This window comes from Diuraphis noxia, unplaced genomic scaffold (assembly GCF_037042655.1).
Source record: "Diuraphis noxia isolate RWA-SAM2 unplaced genomic scaffold, SU_Dnox_SAM2 contig0003, whole genome shotgun sequence".
In the NCBI taxonomy this organism is placed as follows: Eukaryota; Metazoa; Arthropoda; class Insecta; order Hemiptera; family Aphididae; genus Diuraphis; species Diuraphis noxia.
In genome coordinates this window covers 34,872,645-34,896,119 of record NW_028301713.1, presented here as the reverse complement: position 1 = coordinate 34,896,119, position 23,475 = coordinate 34,872,645, and the positions used below count along the sequence as shown (strand labels likewise).

The 23,475-nt window shown below is 28.4% G+C and overlaps 1 protein-coding gene across 5 annotated transcripts in view; it reads right to left on the bottom strand.

The window, feature by feature from the left end:
- Positions 1 to 2,269: 2,269 nt before the first annotated feature.
- LOC107167265 (paxillin) overlaps positions 2,270 to 23,475 on the bottom strand; it is a 33,692-nt gene continuing 12,486 nt past the window's right edge. For 4 of the 5 annotated variants that reach the window (XM_089224926.1, XM_089224924.1, XM_089224927.1 and 1 more), the window contains exons 2-8: positions 21,587 to 21,798; positions 20,574 to 20,694; positions 19,595 to 19,703; positions 18,974 to 19,106; positions 7,634 to 7,972; positions 6,837 to 7,067; positions 2,270 to 3,334 (exon numbers count right to left, since the gene is read on the bottom strand). In XM_089224926.1, coding sequence (XP_089081052.1) covers positions 3,068 to 3,334; positions 6,837 to 7,067; positions 7,634 to 7,972; positions 18,974 to 19,106; positions 19,595 to 19,703; positions 20,574 to 20,694; positions 21,587 to 21,798 — 1,412 coding nt within the window. In that variant the 3' untranslated portion in view covers positions 2,270 to 3,067. Of the gene's footprint in view, positions 3,335 to 4,762; positions 5,108 to 6,836; positions 7,068 to 7,633; positions 7,973 to 18,973; positions 19,107 to 19,594; positions 19,704 to 20,573; positions 20,695 to 21,586; positions 21,799 to 23,475 lie in introns of those variants that run through there. The other variant, XM_089224928.1, reaches the window with a different exon arrangement.

Here is a 23,475-nt window from a genome sequence, read left to right as displayed (position 1 = left end):
GCTTGGTAAAAAAGCTTGAAAATTTAATACACAAGGCTCCTAACATATTGTTACAATAGCAGTTGAAAAATAAAATAAATTCATAGTCACGAATTTTTTTTTTATAAGCATTCAAAGTTTGAATTTTGACAAAAAACGTAAAAATCACAAAAATTCGCAAATTATTTTAAGCTATAGAAACTCAGTGCCATAGAAACCGCGGTGCGGGCGGTTCATTGCACCGGGGCCTCGCGTTAAAATTTCTAATATGTTATATGAGGCCCATACTTAAATAAAATAATATAAGAATTAAGAATCCATGCTAACAACAATTTTTTTCATAAGATCATAATATAATGATAATGTCGTTAGCACTTTGTTATTTTAGTATAATATAGCACCGCCAGGCTTCAAATTAGCACTCCCAGTTCCCATATAATAACATGTAATAATATAATTAAATTTAAATGTTTTGAATACATAATATATTATGTACAGTATAGTTGCTTAATAGCTTAAATAAATAAAGAGTAGCGATTACATTAACATTTATACAATTTTCAACTTTATTATTAGTTATTAATTTGTCTATACAAAGTATTGAAGAAAAATTAATTAAAATTGTAATTAATTATATTTGACATTTGTATTATAATTATTAAGAAGTAAGAATATAAATAAGTAAAAATTTAAAATTATTGCAATGCAGTTTATCATATTATTAGTGGGGTTGTGGACTGTGGGTGCTATAAGCCTCCCACAAATCTGTGTACCATCAACTATATCAGCACCCCCTACATAAAAGGGGCCACAAATTTAATTTGCACTGGGGCCCATCTATTTCTAGCTACGACACTGTAGAAACTCTTAAAAAAATTTCTTTTTAAATTTAAGATTTGAAAAGTTTTTAATAATCTATAATTTATCCTAGACAGATAAACCGTCTCCGCTCAGAGTCGTTTTTCGTATGCATTGATATAATGTCATTGGATTCAAATTTAATTTCATCTATTACAGTAACCCATTTGTAACCTACTGTACAGCACAGCGATATCCACTTTCCTGCTTTTTTTTTATCAGAACTAATAAGGCTTCAACTACTTTATACTAAGGTCATTAGCCTTGCAAACAGATCCTCCTCTGCTGTCGGTTCTAACAGGAAAAAAAAAGTCATTAGCCTTTGTGATAGTGTGTGTTTGTGGGGGTGGGGAGTGGTTGCAGTGGCGTACACAGGATTTTTCAAAGGGACGTGTGGACCCTGTGGACGCCACTGGGTGGTCGGTTTAAACATATTTTGAATGTATGGCAAGAAATTTTTAAGAAAAACCTGGGTGAACCTGGGGATATCTGAGAGTACACTCAGAGCGTTTCAGCAGTTGTGCCACCGCGCTACACTAGGCCACGAAGATGTATGATAATATATGATTGTGGTCTTAAACTATACGTTTACATAATTACATGACGTATGCAAATTAATTAAAATTTTGATTTATTTAATAATTTAAACACCAAAAAATTGATTTGCACAAATTGGATATTTCTTACGAAGATATTGTTTATTTTTTTGTGATATTTTGTTAACATATTTGATCCCTAATTACCATACGAATATATATATATTACTATAAAAATTTAAAATAGTATACAATATATTCATTGATTTAATAATCAATGCAGTAACTAATGTATCAGTAATTATTAACAAAACTTAAGTTAAATACTTTATTAAGCCATATTTTGTATTCTATTGATTTGTTGGCCCTTTCTAAAGTTAACTTCACAATGCTTAAGATAATTTTTGATAATCTGAGACCCAAATTAGATTAGATTATAAGTGTATAATGTGTTTTTAACATTGACAATAATGATGATGTTGAGTGATAAAGTACCCTTGTTTTTTATGTTTAGTATAATATTTTTAATTAATCAACAAAAAATAATAACATAATGTCTTGATTAATTTTACAATGACTTTTTATGATGAACTATATAGGTAGAATTATTTATTTTTTGTTTGTTAACAGTGTTAAAGAATTGATAACTTGAATTCTTACATTATTATTCAGTCGATTTAAGCAAAGTATTAATTGGTGTTCATCTAAAATTATAATTTTTTTAAATCTTAAATCATTATGACACGTATGAGTACGATACAATTACATAACATTAATGATCAAACAATAGATTATATTAGAAATAAATATTCTATGCTACCTACCATCAACTAATAATCGATACCTAATATTATGTTATATAGAGGCAAACTTCTCAAAAAAAAACAAATACTAAATAGTAAAGAAATTATTTATAAACAATTTATATACATTCCTATTTCCAAGAAAGTAATAACAACGAAAAAACGTTTCTAGAAAATATATAATATCTTTTTACATTTTCAAATTATTTTTGTCAATTTACAAAACATCAATAATTACCATTAGAAAATTAAGACATTCAAATCCAAAAATGGAATGCCATTTAATTATATGATACTGAAATGGTTGTTGCAGTATATATTATTATACGTAGAGGTTGTGACTTTAAAAATTGGAATGGGGTAAAATATAACGCCTACAGCACATACACAGATTAATAGCAAAAAAAAAATTAAAACTCATAACAATATAGGCTATAAATAACAGTACAAAACTAATATGGAAGATAATAATTTTTGTACAGGATTAAAAATAATTAAAAAAAATATATGGTAATAATAATAATAATATAAATATAAATTGTGTTAGTAAAGAAAAACGGATATAATATTATGTTATGAGGTATTGGCTATTTTTTGAGGGATGACAGAGTTCTAAACATATTATATAATCAAATATAAGTAGGCGGTTACATATAATGGTATGATCGAAAGCCTTATACCGGGGTCGAGTAAATTCGTCGGTTGTATTATCTATTGCTCTATATAAAACCGACGGCGGCATGATCGTATCCCGTTATATATTATAATAATTTAAAAAATTAATATAATATAATCGTTATACGATACAATATAGTCATATCGAACTCTGTCGTCGTGGATCGCGCCGCCGCCGTCACGTCATCTTCGGTCATCGGTGACGCTCGCTCGGCTCTAACCGAACAGCTTCTCGAAACACGAATGGCAGTACGGTTTCTCGTTTTGTTCTTTGAACGTTCCCTTGTTGAGCTGTTTCAGGCAAAAGGCGCACACGAAATGCTCCGGATGGAACTTCTTGAACATGGCCGTGATGCAACGGCCCGCGATCGGCTTGTGACATCCGGCGCACAGCGATCCGCGTTTGGCGTGATAGTGCGTCTCGCAGTAAGGCTGGCTCTCGTGGTCGAAGAACTGGCCACTGACGAACGGCATCCGGCAGTCCTGCGAACACACACACGACGGTCAGTATAATATAATATAATATGGTTAAGTGTGGGTGGGTTGATATGTTATAATATGTTATGGGTAGATCGTTGATCATGTAGCTCAACTACGGTTTATGGAAAACGATCTGCAGTTGTGACTTGCAGGTGCGGATCCAGTGCACTGTTCTTTGGGATAACAATTTTGTTACCAGCACAAAAATACTGTAAACGTATTGATTATAAAATATACAACATTTATAGTCAATTATGGTATAGTATAACCAGTATAGAGAACACTCATGTTATGCATTGGATGCCGTGGATCCGTCCCTGCAGGTTGCTGCAACACGACTCGAGAATAATGCATGTCATCGTCGATTACATTCCGGTTATTTAAAGCTGCAGGTAACAAGTATAGGATGAATATAGGTATAGCCACCTTATGAGATGCGCATATAGACAGTGGCGTAACTACGAGCCGGAGGGGGGATGGCTGCGGCTTGGGGACCTCCTTAAAGTTTTAAGAAGATTATTAAAAATGCTACATCCGTATATAAGGCGCAACCATCACATTAATAATTATACTGTATGAATTGTATGAAGATCTTATTGCCAATGGTTAAAATTATTCATGTGCATGTCAGCATGCCAAACTTATGAGGGATTTCTATGTCTAATTAAACCTCACTCCATGTATTTTAAAAACCCGCCTCTCCCCAAGCATAATCTTGGCTACCGAATATATAGGAGTTTAGGATGTTTGTGTTTGCAGTAAGAACGACCAAGGTAGATGGATGATTTAATTATAAATTGAGCCACGGAGAATTCGAGTCGAAAGAAATTGAGTCATTTCTGATTCAGCGTAAATATATATTTACAATTTTTAAGTATTATCGTTTAATAAACATAAAATAACTTTGTTTAAAATCATTATAAAACTATTCATTACACTGTCCGTCTACTCCGTATAGCTTAACTCGTTTATACGTTAATAAAATTATATACTCAAGAGTAGGTACCTACATATAAGCACGTAGACATAATACGCGTAGGCCAGGGCCGCCCGCAACGTGTTTGGAACTTTTTTTTTTAGCTGACCGAGGGATGATCGTTCAAGAACATATTATATGATGTACCTATATTATAATTATTGACATAATTTTTTATTCTCAGAAACGAACGTATTTTGGCCTTGACATATTATTTTTTTAAATCTTGATATATGCGCTCATACGCATCCATTAAGGCGAAGTGATGTAAATTTGGCAGCAAAATTTTTTTTGTGGTGGGGTGGGTGGTGGTCGGGAGAAAGAATATACTACTGTAGTTAATCTTAATATTATGTTCGAGGACACCGTTGATGACATCACATTATTCCGATGGTGTGACAATCTAAAATTTTCGACCACAACAAAATCATTTTCCATAATAATAATAATAATAATAATAGGTATAAATGTTGTTTATTTTGACATGCAACAAAGTAAATTATTCACTATATCAATTATTTTTTGGTTTTACAATAGTATATAATTGTGACATATTATTATATTATGCGAACGAATCGCGATGAAACGTTCTACGTTAAAATATTATAATATTATGTAACATCGCCGTATAGATCATATAAATAGTATATAATATAGTATATTGTATATATATGTATATTATGTATATATAAATAATGTATAGGCATTCAATCCTCCTCATCGACACCGACGCATTTCGCACACGCTGGTTTTCCCTCGATGGCGTAAAAAGATTTGCCAGTGACCGGCTGCTTGCAATCCTATAATGCACAAAATGTCGCGGCCGATAGTGAGACGGCTGCGTTTAAATCCACTGCCGATGCCGAAGCAGAAGCAATCGGAAACGCGATGTTATAGAATATAGAACGACAGACGTCGTATTGTTACAAGCAAAATCCAAATCATTACGATATCATAATAATACATTATTTATTATGCATGATAAGTGTAATAATTTTTTTTTTAAAGCGAGTAACTCAACAGTTGCAACACATTAAGAGATAAATATATAATATATAATTAGAGTTAGGACGTTTATGACTTTTATACGTTTTTTTTATTAGTAATACACATTACAGATCAAACTATAATTCGCTGTTTGGTATGACGTAATAGGATGTTTTTTAACGACATTTTTCCTATATCATAGCTCTTACATCTTAGATTTCGAAAAAATATCCAAGTACCTTATACTCAAGTATAAAAATATTATAAAATATTATAAAAATTAATAATTCAAAAGTTTAAAATTATTATTAAAAATGTATAGGTGCCTATTTAGTAAATATGTTTTTGAATGAATTTTTTTCAATGTATACAATTTAATAATACCATATTTGATTATTTCAAGGGAATGCTTTGATAATTTTTGGACATATTTACACGCTTTTTGAGGTCATAGACATCTTAACTCTGGATATATTATTTGTGTTATTGTGTTAAATGTTTACAACCGAAACCGAATATTATATATTCATACGATAAGCAGCAGCTATATAATATAATAGAAGCGCAGTGATACTCCATTGAAGTTTTGTATTCATTCGCGTTTCACTCGCACTCGATTTCATTAAAAAACACACTCCTCCCTCAATCTTCCAGTCCCCACCCATAGATGAACATTGTGTGTCGTTTTCGAGAACATTTCCTTTTCTGACACATTTTTATTCTCATTACGGCTTACAACAGCTTAGGGAAGGGCTGTACCGCTACGATTACTACCACGACAAAATAAATAGGTATGTCAACAAACTTTGTGATGTTCGTCGATCACTCCTGTCTACAAACACAAACATAGTTTGCATTTTCTTATTGATAGAATATAATTTTATGATAATACTTATGTCATATTAAACATCATAATATTATGTAATTTTGACGGTCATTACAAAATTATGAATAAAATCACTAGTATACAGGGTGGTTGGTCAAAGGGCTGGTATGTGTCGGTCGCATTTTTGCTTACATAGTGACATAACTATTTATTTTATTGTGGTTACTATATACTATATCATTATGTCGCGTGCACAGCTATAACGACAATACTGATAAGTATATAATATGATAAATAATTTCAATTTCACAGCCATCGTACATAGATCACGCATACGATATACAAATTATAATAATAGCCGCGATACATTTTGAAGCTCACGCTGGTCCAATGCCAGGCACGACTGTATATTATACACATATAGAGTGAAAATAATATTCTAGCGTCCGCGTATATTATAGAGCGTAGAGCTGTGCAGCAACCTACAAAAAAAAAACAAACAAACAAACAAACAAACAACAAAAAAAGTTCCATCGGCTAAAAATACACACACACCCGCACATCGGCGAAAAATAAAGAATAGTATAATATACAATACCAATAACTACATTTAGAAAAGCAAAACGTAAAACAATATTTTATTAATATTATCGTATCTTTACATCACACTCGTATCATTATTATTATGTATAGAAATTAGGTACGTGTTGGCTTACCCGGCAGACGAAACAGCTGGAATGCCATTGAGTTGACAGGGCCGATACGTAGTTCTCCATTATGGGCCGGTTGCAACCTCCGCACTTGGGCGCGAACATGTCGAAGTAATCGTCTTTGCAGTACGGGCGACCTTCGCGCTCGTGGAATCCTTCCTCGCCGAACTGTTTGCCGCACTGGGCGCAGAAAAAGTGTTCCGTGTGCCAGGTCTTCTCCAGGGCCGTCACACATTTCTGAAAATCGAGGGGAAAGAAATCAAACGAAAATCCTCAGTTGACTATATTTTTAAATCGTATTTTCAAAAAGTATATAGACCAGTCGCGGTTGAATAACTGCTTGGATAGGAAAACGGTTAGATTAAGTAAAAATCGTCAAATAAGCGGCGAAAAATGTATAGCTTCCTTACAATTTGCGCTCGTTTAACGAAAACGTCATTTAAGCATATTACCTAGAGTAGATTTTTTATGAATAGACGACGAGCGGCTTATAACACGCGCGTGTGGGTGGGTCGTAAGAGCAGTATAGTCCAAGGCGCACACAACCTGATCGGGCGTGGTTGACCCCATTATTATATTGCAGCACCTTTATCATTTTCAAAAGGTCTGCAACCGGCTACCTCGGGGCGAACTTTTTATGGCGTGCTCAACTTTAGCGACCACCACTATATACGATGAAGACCCTAGTCCAAATTTAAAATCTCAACCCCCCATCCCCACTACAGTACATCCAGACACATCCACGATGGTACTAATCAACTGAACGGGGCTGGGAAAACAGTTTCTGAAGCCGCTGTGCTTACGTCGAGTATGGGTCCGTTGCAGTACGCGCATCTGGGCGAGAACAGGTTGTGGTAGTCCGGTTCGCAGTATGGCCGGCCTTCGCGTTCGAAAAAATTGCGCGTGCCCAGCTCCTGGGAACAGTGGTTGCACGTGAAGTGTTCCGGGTGCCAGGTCTTGCCCAGCGCCGTTATCACCTGCCCGACGATGGCCTTGTCGCACGCTGTGCAGCATCCCTTTTGCGTCGTGTTCACGCCCTGTCTGTTCATCTCGGCCGTGAGGCTGCCGAGCATGCAGTCTAAACGCGGCGCCGCCGAGTCTACCGATTCGGTAGCGTAGCTAGCCCGCACCGGACTAGACACCTGTTGAGAAACACAGAAACGGAACAGGATAAATTATAGTATATTAATAATATGACGATTACTGTTGGAGTTCTAAATATTAAATATCTTTCAATGATAACAATAAACATATATTTTTGTTAAAACCGTTTTCATTTTTCGACATTATGTATGAGGTAAATGTTATTCGAAATTATTTATCTGTAACTTGGAACCTGACCTCCTGCTATATATGTCACTTGTAGATCTTACTCCGTGTGTTTGTAATTATTTTCGCAGATGTGATAAAGATACTGTTGTGTATCTAATACGTGCCTAGCTATTATACTATCAATCACTGAGAAGCTAAAAATCGACAGATACAGTTACAATGGTTATGGCTGGAGCAAGCACGTTTGCTAAATTCAATTATAACTGTCAACCTAGAAACTTAAAATATACAAGTATTTGAATTACTTTAAAATAAATAACCACGTTTAAGTACCTGTTATGTGGTGACTAAACACACGGACGGAGTAGTATTTTATAATATTGCGTTTGACTGTACTTTTCTTCAAGATTTTAATCAAAACTTTTATAATACGACGCGCATAAAAACTGAAATATTATAATCGTCGACGTCGCTGCTGCAGCTATTGTTGTTGTTGTTGTTGTTATTACTATTAATACTATTTTACAAACGATAAAGTCACTGACAGAATTGTTTGGATTTGTGAAGCGTCGGCGGTCCGCGGCTTCGGTATATAAAACGTGAGTTGTTTTGCCCACGGCTGCCAAACCCCGCCCGCGGATGCACCGCGTAAGAAGGGACGAAAATTTCTCGTCTCGTTAAAAAAGTTATTTCTGGAAACTGCCAATAATGGGTACAACAACAGCGAAAAGCTAGTCTGCACAAGGCACTAAAGTTCCCTTTCTACCGGGTGAAACGGTGAAAATAAAATCGCTCGGAGGACCGTGGACGACAGTGACCAACCGCCGACGGTCATACGTGTTGGCGACCGTCCCGCTGCGGCGGCGATTATCTGTATTATAATTTATGCAGGCGTGGAGTTTAAATCGTTCGTAGTGTTCGTACAATCGTACACCTGTGTTCAGGGCGAATGTAAGTTCTCACACGACACATATTATTACATAGGCACATAGCAGATAACATACCAATGTACAAGTTCTTACACGAAAAAATCATCATATTGTGTTATTTCTTAGTTCCAAAAATATATTCGTATAAATGACAATAACAAAATTTTGATATAAGAACAAATTCTGAATCAAGGTATGTGAATTCAACATGCTGTTTTGACAAGGTTAAAAATAATTTTGTGTTGCATAAAAAACGTTTTTAATCCAATTTTTTACGATCAAAAAGTACTGAAATTCAACTAAAATAGATTGTCCATCATACTATTTTGTATCATATAGTTAGGTAATAAAGAAAAGTCTAGAGAATAGTTAGGACTAGGTATGTTATACACATGCACAGTACAGAAATTAATGCATTTAGTTTCTCTCCATGTAGGAACTACACTTACAGGGGATATTTTTCCAAGTAGTAACTTCCATAATATATGTGGCCATCATTATATGTGACCGTTTACCTGCTATGTTTCGTGTGAAAACTTATAAATTCTCTTCGATTACGCGAGGTATACTGCTCCTATTACTATACCTCCCACGTTATTTTTCATGCAAATTGTATAACATCAGCACTGCGGCGCAGATACTTACTACAAATTTCGACGGACGACGAAACGAGATTTAGAGTTTTTTTTGTCTAAAAATTAAGTGCATTTTGTGTCACAGCCAAACGTTTTTAGTACAAAAGTTTTCACCAGATAACCTCTAATGCCTCATGAAATAGTCAGGTTTTGGTATTTTTTTATTTTATTTGAATGACGATGACTTAATGGAAATCTCATTAGAGTGTTAAAAACTTTATTAACAAAAGTCGTAGTAAACGTATACGAGTCACAGATTTTTGAATATTTTAAAATGAATTTTTTCAATGATGTATAATGAATTAAAAAATCGGAGACAACCTAAATAGAGTTTTAAGCTTTCAAATTAAAAAAAAAAAGTATCGAGATGCGACTAATCTACGGGACAAGGTCGTCTTTCCTAAATATTTGGTTTTTAATTGTTTCAAAGTATTAGCTTTATCATATAATATGCGTTAACCGCCGCCATCGACACAATACGTTAACTTCCTATATATTTTGCCACTTAATAAATTGACAAATTCGACACCCTTAACACAAATTATTACAGTTATTAGAATAAGTTATCTAGATTAAGTATTATAAAATATCTTCTAAAATCCAACTAAATTAATGCATAACTATTGATGAGTGTGACGAGAACAAACTAAAAACATTTTTATATTTATTGAGTACAAAAAAAAAACCTTAAGGTTTAAATTTAGTTTTAACTGTTAAAAAAATATTTAGGTGTACTTAATTCATAAATAATGGTATTTGTTTCGTACAATTTATCACCATTAGATCAATACAATAAACGGTAAATTCATATAGTAAATAGTAATATTTTAATTAGATAAATCATCATAATTTTTATTCCTCATGAGTCATGACTATAGACATATATTTTATTTATTTTTGGAAACCTACACGCAGAATTTAAAAAAAAAAATGAAATTTTCCAGGTAAATTTCCCCAAGGGTATTTGTATAGGCCTATAACAAAATCCTATCGCTCATAAAATTACTTAAAAAATAATTGAGAAATGTAACCGAAGTTTTTACACCATTCGATAACATTTTTTTTAAAGCAATTATTTATTGTTAAACTATAGCTCCTACCCCTTCGAGCACCAAATAATAATCTATCTTACATGATTATTAAACGTTAATAATATTATACAAAGTTGAAATAACGAAAAATAATAAATCACTTATACCATTACATTTTGGCATTGTAAGATGTTAGTTTAATTTTAGTTAGTCAGGTCGTTACTATCTATAAATGCGTAATCGAAAATATTATATTGCCTTCATCAATAACTGTCTTTGCGTGACCTTAGCTACACCTTTATATGGAATTATATTTTTTTTTTGGTTTATAACTATTATTTAAATTTCCATCACTTAAATAAAATTATACACCAACATTACCATGGTAATCACTTGATATTGCATAAAATATTTTCCTTTCCAATAAATAAACATATTGTTAGAATATCTATCAGAACATATGTTATCAATAACTTTAGATCTATATTGTCTCAATATTTTCACTTGATGTTGCTTAAAATATTTTTTTGTCCATCATATACGAGTATATATATTGTTACAATATGTTTTAAACATTTATTTATAAATATAGTTTTGTTCATAATATTATAAACATATTGTCAAAATGTTTGAACCAAAATATTTTGAAGGACATACCTAAAGAAAACATATGTCTACAATATAAATATTTTCCTATTGCTATCTGGGCAACTTATGTATATTTCAACTGATATGTTTTTCGTTTATTACTACTACTATATATAGTATATATATATGTATATATATTATATATGTGTGTGTATATAATGTATATAGTATATCAACGTGCAAGAGGAAGAAAATAATGAATAAGAAAACATAAGAAATAATAATTGTATAATATAATACATATTATTATATAGATGCACGGTAGGTATTCTAAGTTTTAACAAAATAAACTATTAAAATAATAATAATCTATTATTATAAAATAGAAATGTCATAATATTTTAATAGAATTTTAACTCACGAATTAGTGAACAATATAAGAATAATAACACTATTATGAAAGTTATAATAAATGATACTTAATAAATTAATAATTATTTAAAATTATTTAATTCATTACTATTTGTTAACTGAAAAATTTAAATAATACATAGGTATTTGATATTTAATCAATCGACAATTCTCCTGTTATCTATTAAAATTATTTTAACCATTCGTTTTAACCGCATTGAGATAATATAAAAGTATTCAAGAACAAACGTAGTTAATTTAAATATTAAGTAATTACTCACTATATTACACCTAAGTAAAAATAAAAAGAATAATAACGGTTAGGTATATAATAATATACCTTTCTAACAATATACCAGGGAACCATTTTATATTATCAGAAATAGTCATTAAAATTGTAATAAATTACGACTAGGTTTTAACTTTTGATTATTTTATACCTAATAGGTACTATTAATAATAATAAAAAACAATATTAGATTTGGATTTATAATAGAATAATTATCAAATTATTAAAATAAAATAAAATTTCATGAGTTACCTTGCTAACAGATAAATCATAAATGCATAATAGTTATGATGTACAAAACCTACTGTTTGGTATACAACAGTTTTTTTATACAATACATTATTGTTATGACTAAAGCGTCCTTAATATTTTTTATAAAATGGTGGTTGGTGAAAATTTCTAGCTTTTATCGCATAAAATTAAATAAAATGTTCCACAATATATCGTTTTAACTGCAGATATATTACATGTCATAAATCTAATTTAAATGAGATTTAGAATTTTATAAATTATTATTATGCAAAATAAAAATCATCAAAAATAAACAGAAACTTGAATAAATGATGTACATTAGATATGCTACACCTACGTCTTTCCAAATTTAAATGCTTTCTACAACTTTTGGATGTTTGTTTTTAAGTATATAAAATATAGGCTATACTTAAAACTAAAGCTGTATTTTCCTAATTTAAAAATATTTTCATCTAAGCTTAGATTAACAGTTACCTTAAAGGGCTTAAAGTATATAACATTAGGGCGGAAATTTATTCTACAAACAATATAACATCTTAGGAGACTTAAAATTCTTGGGCAATAAAAAAAAAAAAACTAAATTTATTGGACGGCACTACAATTGTTATCCATTTAAGAGATGATATACTTTTCATATTTATTTTCACTACGATAGTCGATAATGATTTCAAATGCATATTATAATTTATTATTTAGAAGTTTCCATTGCAATGAAACTGTAATAATTTAGTGCAGTTCGAATGAGTGATAGCTGGACACAAATCTAAGCTATACTCGTAGTCTATAGAGTATAGGTATATAAAATGTAAGTTAGTTTTAATGGATTTTACAACCAAATATCTAAAAAAATTCCAACTCGTGAAAATGATCTATTCACGTGTACAATTAAATATTATATTAACGAGCATGGGTTGTTATTTTTAAACAATTCTAACCGAAAACGGTTTAATAACCCATATTACTAAATATAATATTTTATGATATTTTTATACTGCTATCAGAGTAATTTAATTTACTTTAAGTAAAATTAATGTTATGATAGGTTTAATTAATTTCAACTGAAAACATATATAATACTATTAATAGTACCTGTTTATTAATTACAATAGTATACATTTATATAATATTTTAATATATTATAATTTTTTATTGATTTTTGAGTCAAAACGACTACTGTACAACGATATGTGAAAATATGATATAAATAGGCAATAGCATAAAATTAATCAAAATATTTGAATATGGCATTGTGTATATTATAAATTATAATAATATACTTAAAAATTTCAAGTTCCACGAATAATATTTTTGAATCACAACAACATAACTAAAATCATTCTTTTCTTCTTTATTTAAATACCTAATTTCATCCGAATTTGAACTTTAAACATTAATGAAAAAAATTATCATTAAATACTTGTATTTTTTAAATATATTAGTTTCAGTCAATACTCAGTATATAAAATATATTATGAAACATTGTATTAATGTCACTTATCTATAGAAATTGAGATTATAACTACAGAATTATTTGCGAATGTTTCTAATTTTATTAAAATTATAATTTCAAATGCTTACCTTTTAAAAAAGTTGAGGTATAAACTTATGACTTATGAGACACCCTTAATTTATTTTTTATTTTTTGATAAAGCAAAAATTTCTCAAACCTATAAATAGCTCAAAAATAGCCATAATATTTTGAAAATTTTACCATGTATAATGTATGTATAAAATTATTCAATTTATTTTTTGAAAATATCATGCATTAACGGTTATTCGTTTTTTAGTTAAAACTAATATTTGATGATAAATCGTTATTTTACGCTTGAATGCCTATCCAATTTCGTACAAATTTAAACTTAAGATGTAAAATAAAAATCGTTAGTGAAATTTCGATATCTTTTTTTAAAAATTAAATTTATTTCAACCTATGAAGAACCTTGAATTACATTTTCATGGCTCTTGGAAAATTTTGTTGACGAAATATTTAAGAAAAAAAAAAGCGGGCAAGTAGGTATTGCTCTGCTGTACATTGGTGGTGGGGGTGGACCTCTGACTAAGGTAGGTTAAATTTGAATGCAATGATAGGTATCATTGTATACGAAAAACGATTCTGAACGGAGACGGTTTATCTGTCTAGGATATATTATAGATTATTAAACATTTTCAAATCTTAGATTTAAAAAGAAAATTTTTTATGAATTTCTAGCTTAAAATAATTTGCGAATTTTCGTGATTTTTACGTATGTTGTCAAAATTTAAATTTAAATGCTTGTAAAAAAAAAATGTGGCTATGCATTTCTTTTATTTTTCAACTGCTATTGTAAAAATATTTTAGGAACCTTGCATTAAATTTTCAAATCTTAGATATAAAAGGAACATTTTTTATGAATTTCTAGGATAAGATAATTTACGAATTTTCGTGATTTTTACGTATGTTGTCAAAATTAAAATTTGAATGCATGTAAAAAAAAATTGTGGCTATATATTTCTTTTATTTTTCAACTGCTATTGTAAAAATATATTATGAGCCTTGTATTAAATTCTCAAATCTTAGAATTAAAAAGAAAAACTTTTATGAATTTCTATCTAAGATAATTTGAACATTGCCGTAATTTTTATGTATTTAGTCAAAATTTGAATTTTAAATGCTTATAAAAAAAAATTTGTGACTATATATTTCTTTTATTTTTCAACTGCTATTGTAAAAATATGTTAGGAGCCTTGCATAAGATTTTCAAATCTTAGATCTAAAAAGAAAAACTTTTATGAATTTCTATCTAAGATAATTTGAAAATTGCTGTAATTTTTACGTATTAAGTCAATATTTGAACTTCAAATGCTAATAAAAAAAAATTGTGCCTATGTATTCTTATAATTTTTTAATTACTATAAGAATAACTTATGAGGAACTTTTTATTAAATTTTCAAGTATTTTGATAGGGCCAAAAAAATACCGACATTTCAAAAAAAAATTTTCAGAAAAATTGAAAATTTCAGTTGTCTATAAACATCTGTCAAAATATTTTGAAAATTAAATCATGTAAAGAAAATGCCAATCTAAATAACTTGTGAAATTTTCACATATTTAAAATCGTTTTAGGATAAATCGTTATCGTTACGTTATTTCGTAAAAATTTAAAATTCAAACGCACTTAAAATTTTTCATATGATGATGTTTCGAGTTTTCTCTATAGCTACTTGAAGGAAAACTAATAGAAAACTTAGTGTTGTATTTTTAATCCTTAATTATAAACATAAAAATTTTATGATTTTTCAACTTCAAAATTACTTGCAAATATTTGCGTTTTCGACAGATTTCGTAAAAATTTGAACTATAAACGCTTATAAAAAAAAATTGTGACTAACGATTTTTAGCTACTATAAGAACAACTCATAAGGAACCTTGTATTAAATTTTCAATTTATTTTTATTTTTATTTATTAAATTTTTTTGGTCGTCCAACATTTTTTTATCAGCACATCAAAAAAAAATTCTAAAAAAAATTGAAAATTTCAGTGGTCTATAAATAACTCAAAAAAAGTCAAAAATTTGTGAAAATTAAACTGTATATATATAACACTAACATAAACATTTGGTGAAAATTTCAAGTATTTACAGTAATTAGTTTTTTAATTACAACCATATAAAAAAATCGATTTGGTCGAAAACTGGTTTTGCGTAAAAATTCCCGTTTTTCTCTCATTTTTTTTTGTTTTTCTCGATTTTTTTGAAAACTGTTGGAAAATGTTTACTTTTGACCGGTATAATGCACCAAGGATATTCACTTTTCCATCGGAAACCACCCTCAAAATTTGAAATTGAAGCATTATTTCGACTAGTCATGCTGTACACAGACACAAAAAAAAAACACACATCATTGTAAAATCAATACATTCATCACTTCGTTCAGAATCTAAAACACTCATCATTGTAAAATAAATAGAGTAGTTCAGAATCTAATAATATGTTCACTAGCACTAATTGTTCAATACATATAATTAGATTTAAATATTATATGAATATTAAATCGGGGATAAATATATGAACTTAACTGGTCAGATATATCGGTAACATTTGACTTAAGCAACTGGGTCACATAGTAATGGGTAATATTGCGGTTTCAACCTAAATCAAAACGAAAAAATAATTTTTTAAGAATCATCGAATCGGTTGTGTGTTTAACTACGCTTACACAGTAAGGAAGCGTAATAGCTATTTGTTTGTATCAACAAATTCAGGCAAACCATTACCGCGTAACAATGTGCATGGAAATATTTAAATTGGCCATTGATCGTTCTTATGCTATAAAATAGGTAACTAAAATAAGCATTCATTATGTGGAAATTTAACTTAGAACACTGTTAATTAGAGAATGTCAATTTTTTTGTCAAACTGCGCGAATCTGATTTCAGTCTGTAATAGTTTACTAGAATATATGACCTAATTGTACAAATTTACATTTTATAAATAGACGCACTAATTTTTTTAAATTTTATTTAAGTTTAAAATTAAAAAAATATTCAAGGTTAAGCAATTACGTTTACAAGGACTTTGGCAAGGGACCTAAACGAAAAATTATACCAGATATAATTTTGATCATTCAAAGTCATTTTTAAGAAAATCACAGTTGCCAAATAATAAAATCCAACATTAAGTTTATTGTCTATTACCCCGCAGTTACAAAACATTTCTCTACAGAATTAAGATAACATGGCATTTATTGCTAAATTAACAACAAGCATTTTTTAGTTAAAATGTACACAGAATTTTAAAAGAATAACATCATTTCTAAAATAAGTATCTATCCATACAAATCAATCAAACGAGAATATTTTTAGAAAAAAATCTAAAATAAATGGGTAAGTACTTAAATTCAAATTGAAATCACTATCATTAATTGTTTAATACTAACGATACAAATTTCATGAAAACACAAATTAACGTATTGTATATTTATTTAAAAAATTATGAGAAAACACAAAAGCAATATAATATAAAAAAAATTAAAGAATTCAAAAATTTATTGTTTCTTAGATAGTTAAAATTAGTCTAAACATTTTTAAAATGTTAATAGATATAAAGTATAAACATATTAATGTGTATAGAAAATGATAATTTAACTAACATTTGAACATTTTTTGAATGACAACAAAATAAATTCAATTGCTAATAAAATATATATTTTAATTGTTGTAACTTTGAGTAACTATACAGAAACGGAACTTTATATAAAAACTCAAGCATCATTATTTACAAGCAAAAATTGATTCTAACTAGGAAAATATTTTAAATGTCTAAAGATGATTGAAAAGAACCTAATTATTTTAAATATTATTCCATGACTAAAAAAATGCATTTTAAATATTTGGAGAAATATATTTCCTTTATAGTTTCTAAAATAAAAAAAATACAAAATCAATTTTGATAAAAAAAATAGGTTTATGTGCTAAGAATATTTTACTTGATTCTGACCCCCCATAAAAATATAAACTAGCTAGATCTAATTTTCTACTGGAAACCATCTTTAAAGTTAAAATTGAAGAAGTTTTAACACTCCAAAAAGATATGACAGAAATACAGATATAAAAAAATATAAACAAACCACTCATTTTAAAACCAATACATTCATCGCTAAGTATCTAAAAAAGTTCTAACAAAAAGGTTAATGAGAAAATAAATGGGGAGATAATTAATTTTAACAAGACCAATGGCAATATCACAAATGAAAGTCTATTTTGACTATTATGTAAAAGACTTTACACAAATGTCTTTATTTTGATTTAATGTTTTGATTTTCTCAAAAATTTATTTTACGTAAAAACTCCCGTTTTTCCTTATTTTTTTCCGTTTTTCGCGGTGCTTTTGAAAAATGTTTGGAATTTCAAAATTTGACCCAATGCCCAAACAACAAAAGAGAATGTCTCTTTCCAACCCGAAAAGCTACTGAAGTTGAAAATTGAAGCACTATTCCGATAACTTATCGTGTGTACATAGACACAGAAAAGAAAAAACACATCATTGTAAAATCAATAAATTCATCACTCTACTCACAATCTAAAAATAAATTTACTAAAATATTTTTTATTGCATTATACTTTTTGCAATTCTAAAAGTAACTTTATAGAAACTACACCCCAACAATTAAAACTTACCCACAAAATCTCACGATAATTTTTTTTTTTGGCCGACTAAACAATGCCAAAAGCTCGAAACACTTCAAACTCAGCGATAAGCCTACCCTCCAGTGTCTCAAGCGAGGACATTCTCATCATGATGCCCCTTATCTCAACCCCAATAATATATCAAGAAAAAAAGGAAAAAAAATTACTACACCTAGATAAATTGATTAGTCTTTCTTGTACCATTAATCATTTTATCGATATAAATTACTATCAATAGGTATAAGTACTTCATAAAAAGAATCATTTCAAAAAAAACTTTCTTCTTACATAAGCAATTAGATGAGTTTCATATATTTTGAATACCAAATTAAATAATTTTTACAAACATTTGAAAGTTTTAATTTTCTTAAACACTTAAATGTGTTTATGATAAATATGATTGTATTGCCAAAATTCACACAAATGTTACAATAATATAAAAATAATTATAAATGTAACTGTTTGTGAACTAAGCTTTTCATGTAAACAACACATTTTTTGCATTATTTTATGCACAAAAGTTAAACTATACAAATACTAAATAAAAACAAAGTTTTAACACAAATTCTTACCTTGAAATCTGATAGTGAAGCCATTAAATCATCTAATTCTCGAGTAGCCGAAGAAGCAGTAGGACAGACAGTACGAGTAGTTGTGGTAGTGGTTTCTTCCATCATCATCTTTGAAATCAATTGTCCATTGTTACTAAAGAAATAACATTTAAATTAAAATTATCAACCAGAATTTTGAGTTAAATTATACTAAATAATATTTATAAACAAACTCAATTATTAAGAAGTACTTAAATGATATAATATAAGGAATATAGACATAAAAAAAATAAATCATATGAAAATAAAAGTTTCAAAAATGTATGTAACTATATATTATTGTTATAAGTTGTATAATGGTCTAGAATCTGGATGATGGATTAAACAATATATGTATTGAACAGTTACTGATTTTTTATTTACAACTATCTTAAGTTTTTATGAACTTGTGTCCGGACATTTATATTATAATACTGTTTAATATATAATTAGTTCATTATATATTTTTTTTTTTGTAATGCATAAAATTAAAATTAAACTAATACTAAAAAAAAAGTTTTCTTGTTATGTTTAAATGGATTCACCATTAATCTACTGTTTTAAATGAACTAAAAATAATCATTAATAAGTATATAAATTTACCTTTTTGAAGAAAGTGATGTATCCAACTCATCTAATAGAGAATCCATCGATGGACGTGTTGGAATATTTACTGTTTTTGTTGGAATAGAATAAGAATCTCCATTAACCACTAGATTATATTTAAAATAATACTATTTATTAGATATAATTTTAAAAGTTATTAAATATTAAGTTAAGTTTACATAAAAATAAATAAAATATTTTAAAATATACAATAAACAAATTAATATTATATGCAAAGTATGGGCACAATTTGGTAGGAGGGAGGGATTTTGATTAAAATTAACTATCTAAAGTTTTGAAATCAATACCCTCATAATGTATGCAATGTATAGTTGATTATTTGTTATTGTATAATAATAAATATTAATTTAATGATAATAAACAATAAATAATAATATTAAATTTACTAACTGATTGGTGGGGGAAAAGGAGGGTAGGCTATAATTTCTCGTTAATAATGAGGAACAATGTAACTCAATATCATAAGAAAAAAAAATAGGAGGCTTCAGAAATCCCAGTTTCATCATTGAAATTATATCCCGGCTTATATAAATATAAAATAATTTGAACAAAAAATAAGGAAATAGTTTATTTAACAAACAGAAATAATCAATAAGTTATAAACCCTGTTATGATCATTCATTTTTTTAAACAATTTTTCAAGTTTTTTTTTTTAAATTAAATTAAAGTGTTTCTAACATACAAGGTCATCTAACTTATTGATATGATAAAGAATTTTTAACATCATTAAGTTGTTAAGCATAAATTAATTACAATATATACAGTAAATTACAAAGATGAATAAATAAATAATAAAATATGACACTTTTTTCAAGTAAATATGTATACTATCTGATTTAACTGGTATAAACTATAAAAATCTAAAATCAGAAATGAAACATCTAAACTTTCTTCCTCATAAATACTTCATAGATTAATAGAATTTACCAAACTAACACTAATATATTATACTTACATTTTTTATCAGCATAGCGGGAATTACTAAGATCTTGAAGTAATGTGTCAAGTTCCGAAAGGTTATTATTCAACGAAGATGTCATTTTTGATGATTTAAATTCGTTTTTAGGTTGTGTTGGCTACAAAATAAAATACACAAATTAATAAATTGTGTACTAAAGCTAATGATTATATTATTTTATTTATCAATTTCTATTTATTAATACAGGGTGAAATAAGCAAGCCCATTTCCATTTTTTTTTTTTTTTTTTTTTTTTGGATTTATTAATTTATTCTTATTATGATATTTTTAATTTTTAAGTTTATTTTTAAGCAACATAATTATTATTTTGAAATACTGTTTAAGGAGTATCCTAGGGTTTACTATCAGTAAGGATCATACAATGTATAGATTCATGATAACAGATTTAGAATAAGGAGGCATACTTATTTAAAAATTTATAGTAATTACTAATTAGTAAATAATACTTATCTATTAAAATGTCATTCTTTTTAAAAACTGTCAAAGTATATAAGTAATAAGTATAAGATACTTTTTTTTAAAACCCTTTTTATTATTTTTAGCAAAAATATTTTAATAACTTGGGAATTCACAATTGAATTTTGATTTAAATACCTTAAAATTTTCGAAAAAATCATCTGTTTAACAATTAACAAAGAAAATTTTCATTAAAAGAAGTTCGTTTCGTATTGTCACAGGATACTCCTAATTAATTTTTATAGAAAATCGAATAATTTTAAAATCTGGTCTTTGGACCTATGTAGCCTAAAATTTCCAAACCCCAAAGTTGAATAAACTAATCAATAAAGAAAAAATTGTGTGAAGATTTGAAATGTTTGGTGAAAAACTCCAGTACAATATCATAGTTTATAAATAAAATTGAAAAATGTGATTAAACCACAATAAACAAAATATGAACCAAAATTAGGTTTCAATTTAATAAAAAAATAATAGTTTTTATATTTAGTACAAAAAAAGTTGGTATGTACTTTATGACAAATATTGCATACCGATAATTCTTGTCGAACGGCAGGGTTTGAAGTTGACCTTTCTATCTTGTGTGATCGGACAGTAGCATACTCGGGTGCTAGTGGAACCGGTGAACCAGCAGAAGCCAACCGAGATCGAACTCCACCATTAATACTTCCGTATCCTCCATTGACGCCACCGTTTAATTTGTTGGTCTGCTGTATTGTGCTTTGCAGATCCGCGAGCAATGCATCTATACGAAATTAAAAACAAATCATATAATATTTAGTAATAAGTTAATAATTTTAAAATATTATGTTTGACAACATAACGGAAATTAAATATTAAGACTAAAACTACGATTTAGTGCCTATATAGTGCCCGATATACATTTGAATACATATGAAGGCATGTACATTTTATAGGAGTTAGTACCTATATATAGAAACGTGTTTTATCCTCCGCACATTTAGCATTCGTGTTTAATGTGTATGATGTGGCGATTCTGAGTAGGTACCTACTCAATATAGTATCTTATATACGATAAATAAATTACTGGATGAAAATTCCCAAGTTTAGTTAGCGACATTGTAGGCAGATCAGTAATGTACGCGCGTTAATACACAATTTGAAACAAGCAAATAGCAAATGAGAACATTGTATATTGCCACGATCATTCATCATTTGCATGTCAAACGCACATAAAATATTTATGCACAGCACAAAATATATGGGTGCGGAGGTGCAGAAAGCGGACGAGGTGTGTTAAATTTACTATAATTAAGCGTCACAACGTTGTATTATTTATATCATTTATTTGGTTCGTATAATATAGCCAATTTAATTGTAATTCCAACTGAATTCATATAAGAGTAATATTAACAATTAATGTTTAAAATAAAATTTGTAACATAGTTAAATAATATGTATCATATTTTAAATGTAGGTATATAAGAAAACTAAATTTTAAATTTTTTTAAAATGTTTTAAGACTAAAAATAGTTTAAGACTTATTAAGTTATTAGAAAACGACCATTCACTTTGGCATTTACAAAATGCAACCGCAAAAATAATTCGAAGAAATTTTAAATTTCTAGAATTATATTAGATACTTAGATTTTAGATTCTGAGCGGAGCGATGAATGTATGTGTGTTTTTTTTTTTTTTTTTTGTGTCTGTCATCACGTTTTGGGGCAGTAAAAATGCTTCGATTTTTGACTTCAGTACCTCGTTCGATCAGAAAGTGAATCTTGTTGGTACTTTGGGGGGTCAAAAGTATTAATACTTAATTAAACAAATTCTTAATATTTTTCTAAATAATTGAGAAAAACAAACTAAAAATTAAGGGAAAAACGGGAAATTTTACGCACACTCATTTTTCGACATAATCGATTTTGGTTTTTGATGTAACTTTAAAACAAATGACCATAGATACATGAAATTTTCACCTAATGTTTATATAAGTATATTCTATCCACCATGCAATTTTCAAAAAATTTCGACTTAAGTTGAACTATTCATAGGCATTTCAAATTTTCGATCATTATTAGTTTTTTTTAAATTAATATCGATAAAAATCTATTTGTTAGGCAGAAAAGCTTGAAAATTTAATACAAGGCTCTTAACATATTGTTACAATAGCAGTTGAAAAATAAAATAAATTCATAGTCACAATTTTTTTTTTATAAGCATTCAAAGTTTGAATTTTGACAAAATACGTAAAAATCACGAAAATTCACAAATTATTTTAAGCTAGAAATTCATAAAAGATTTTCTTTTTAAATCTAAGATTTAAAAATTTAATACAAGATTCCTTACAAGTTTTTCAATCTTTATCACAAATAAAAATTCCACCTGAAATTCAAGTTAAATTTTTATGAGCATTTGAAATTTAAATTTTTACAACATTGGATTTTCACTTTTAGCGATT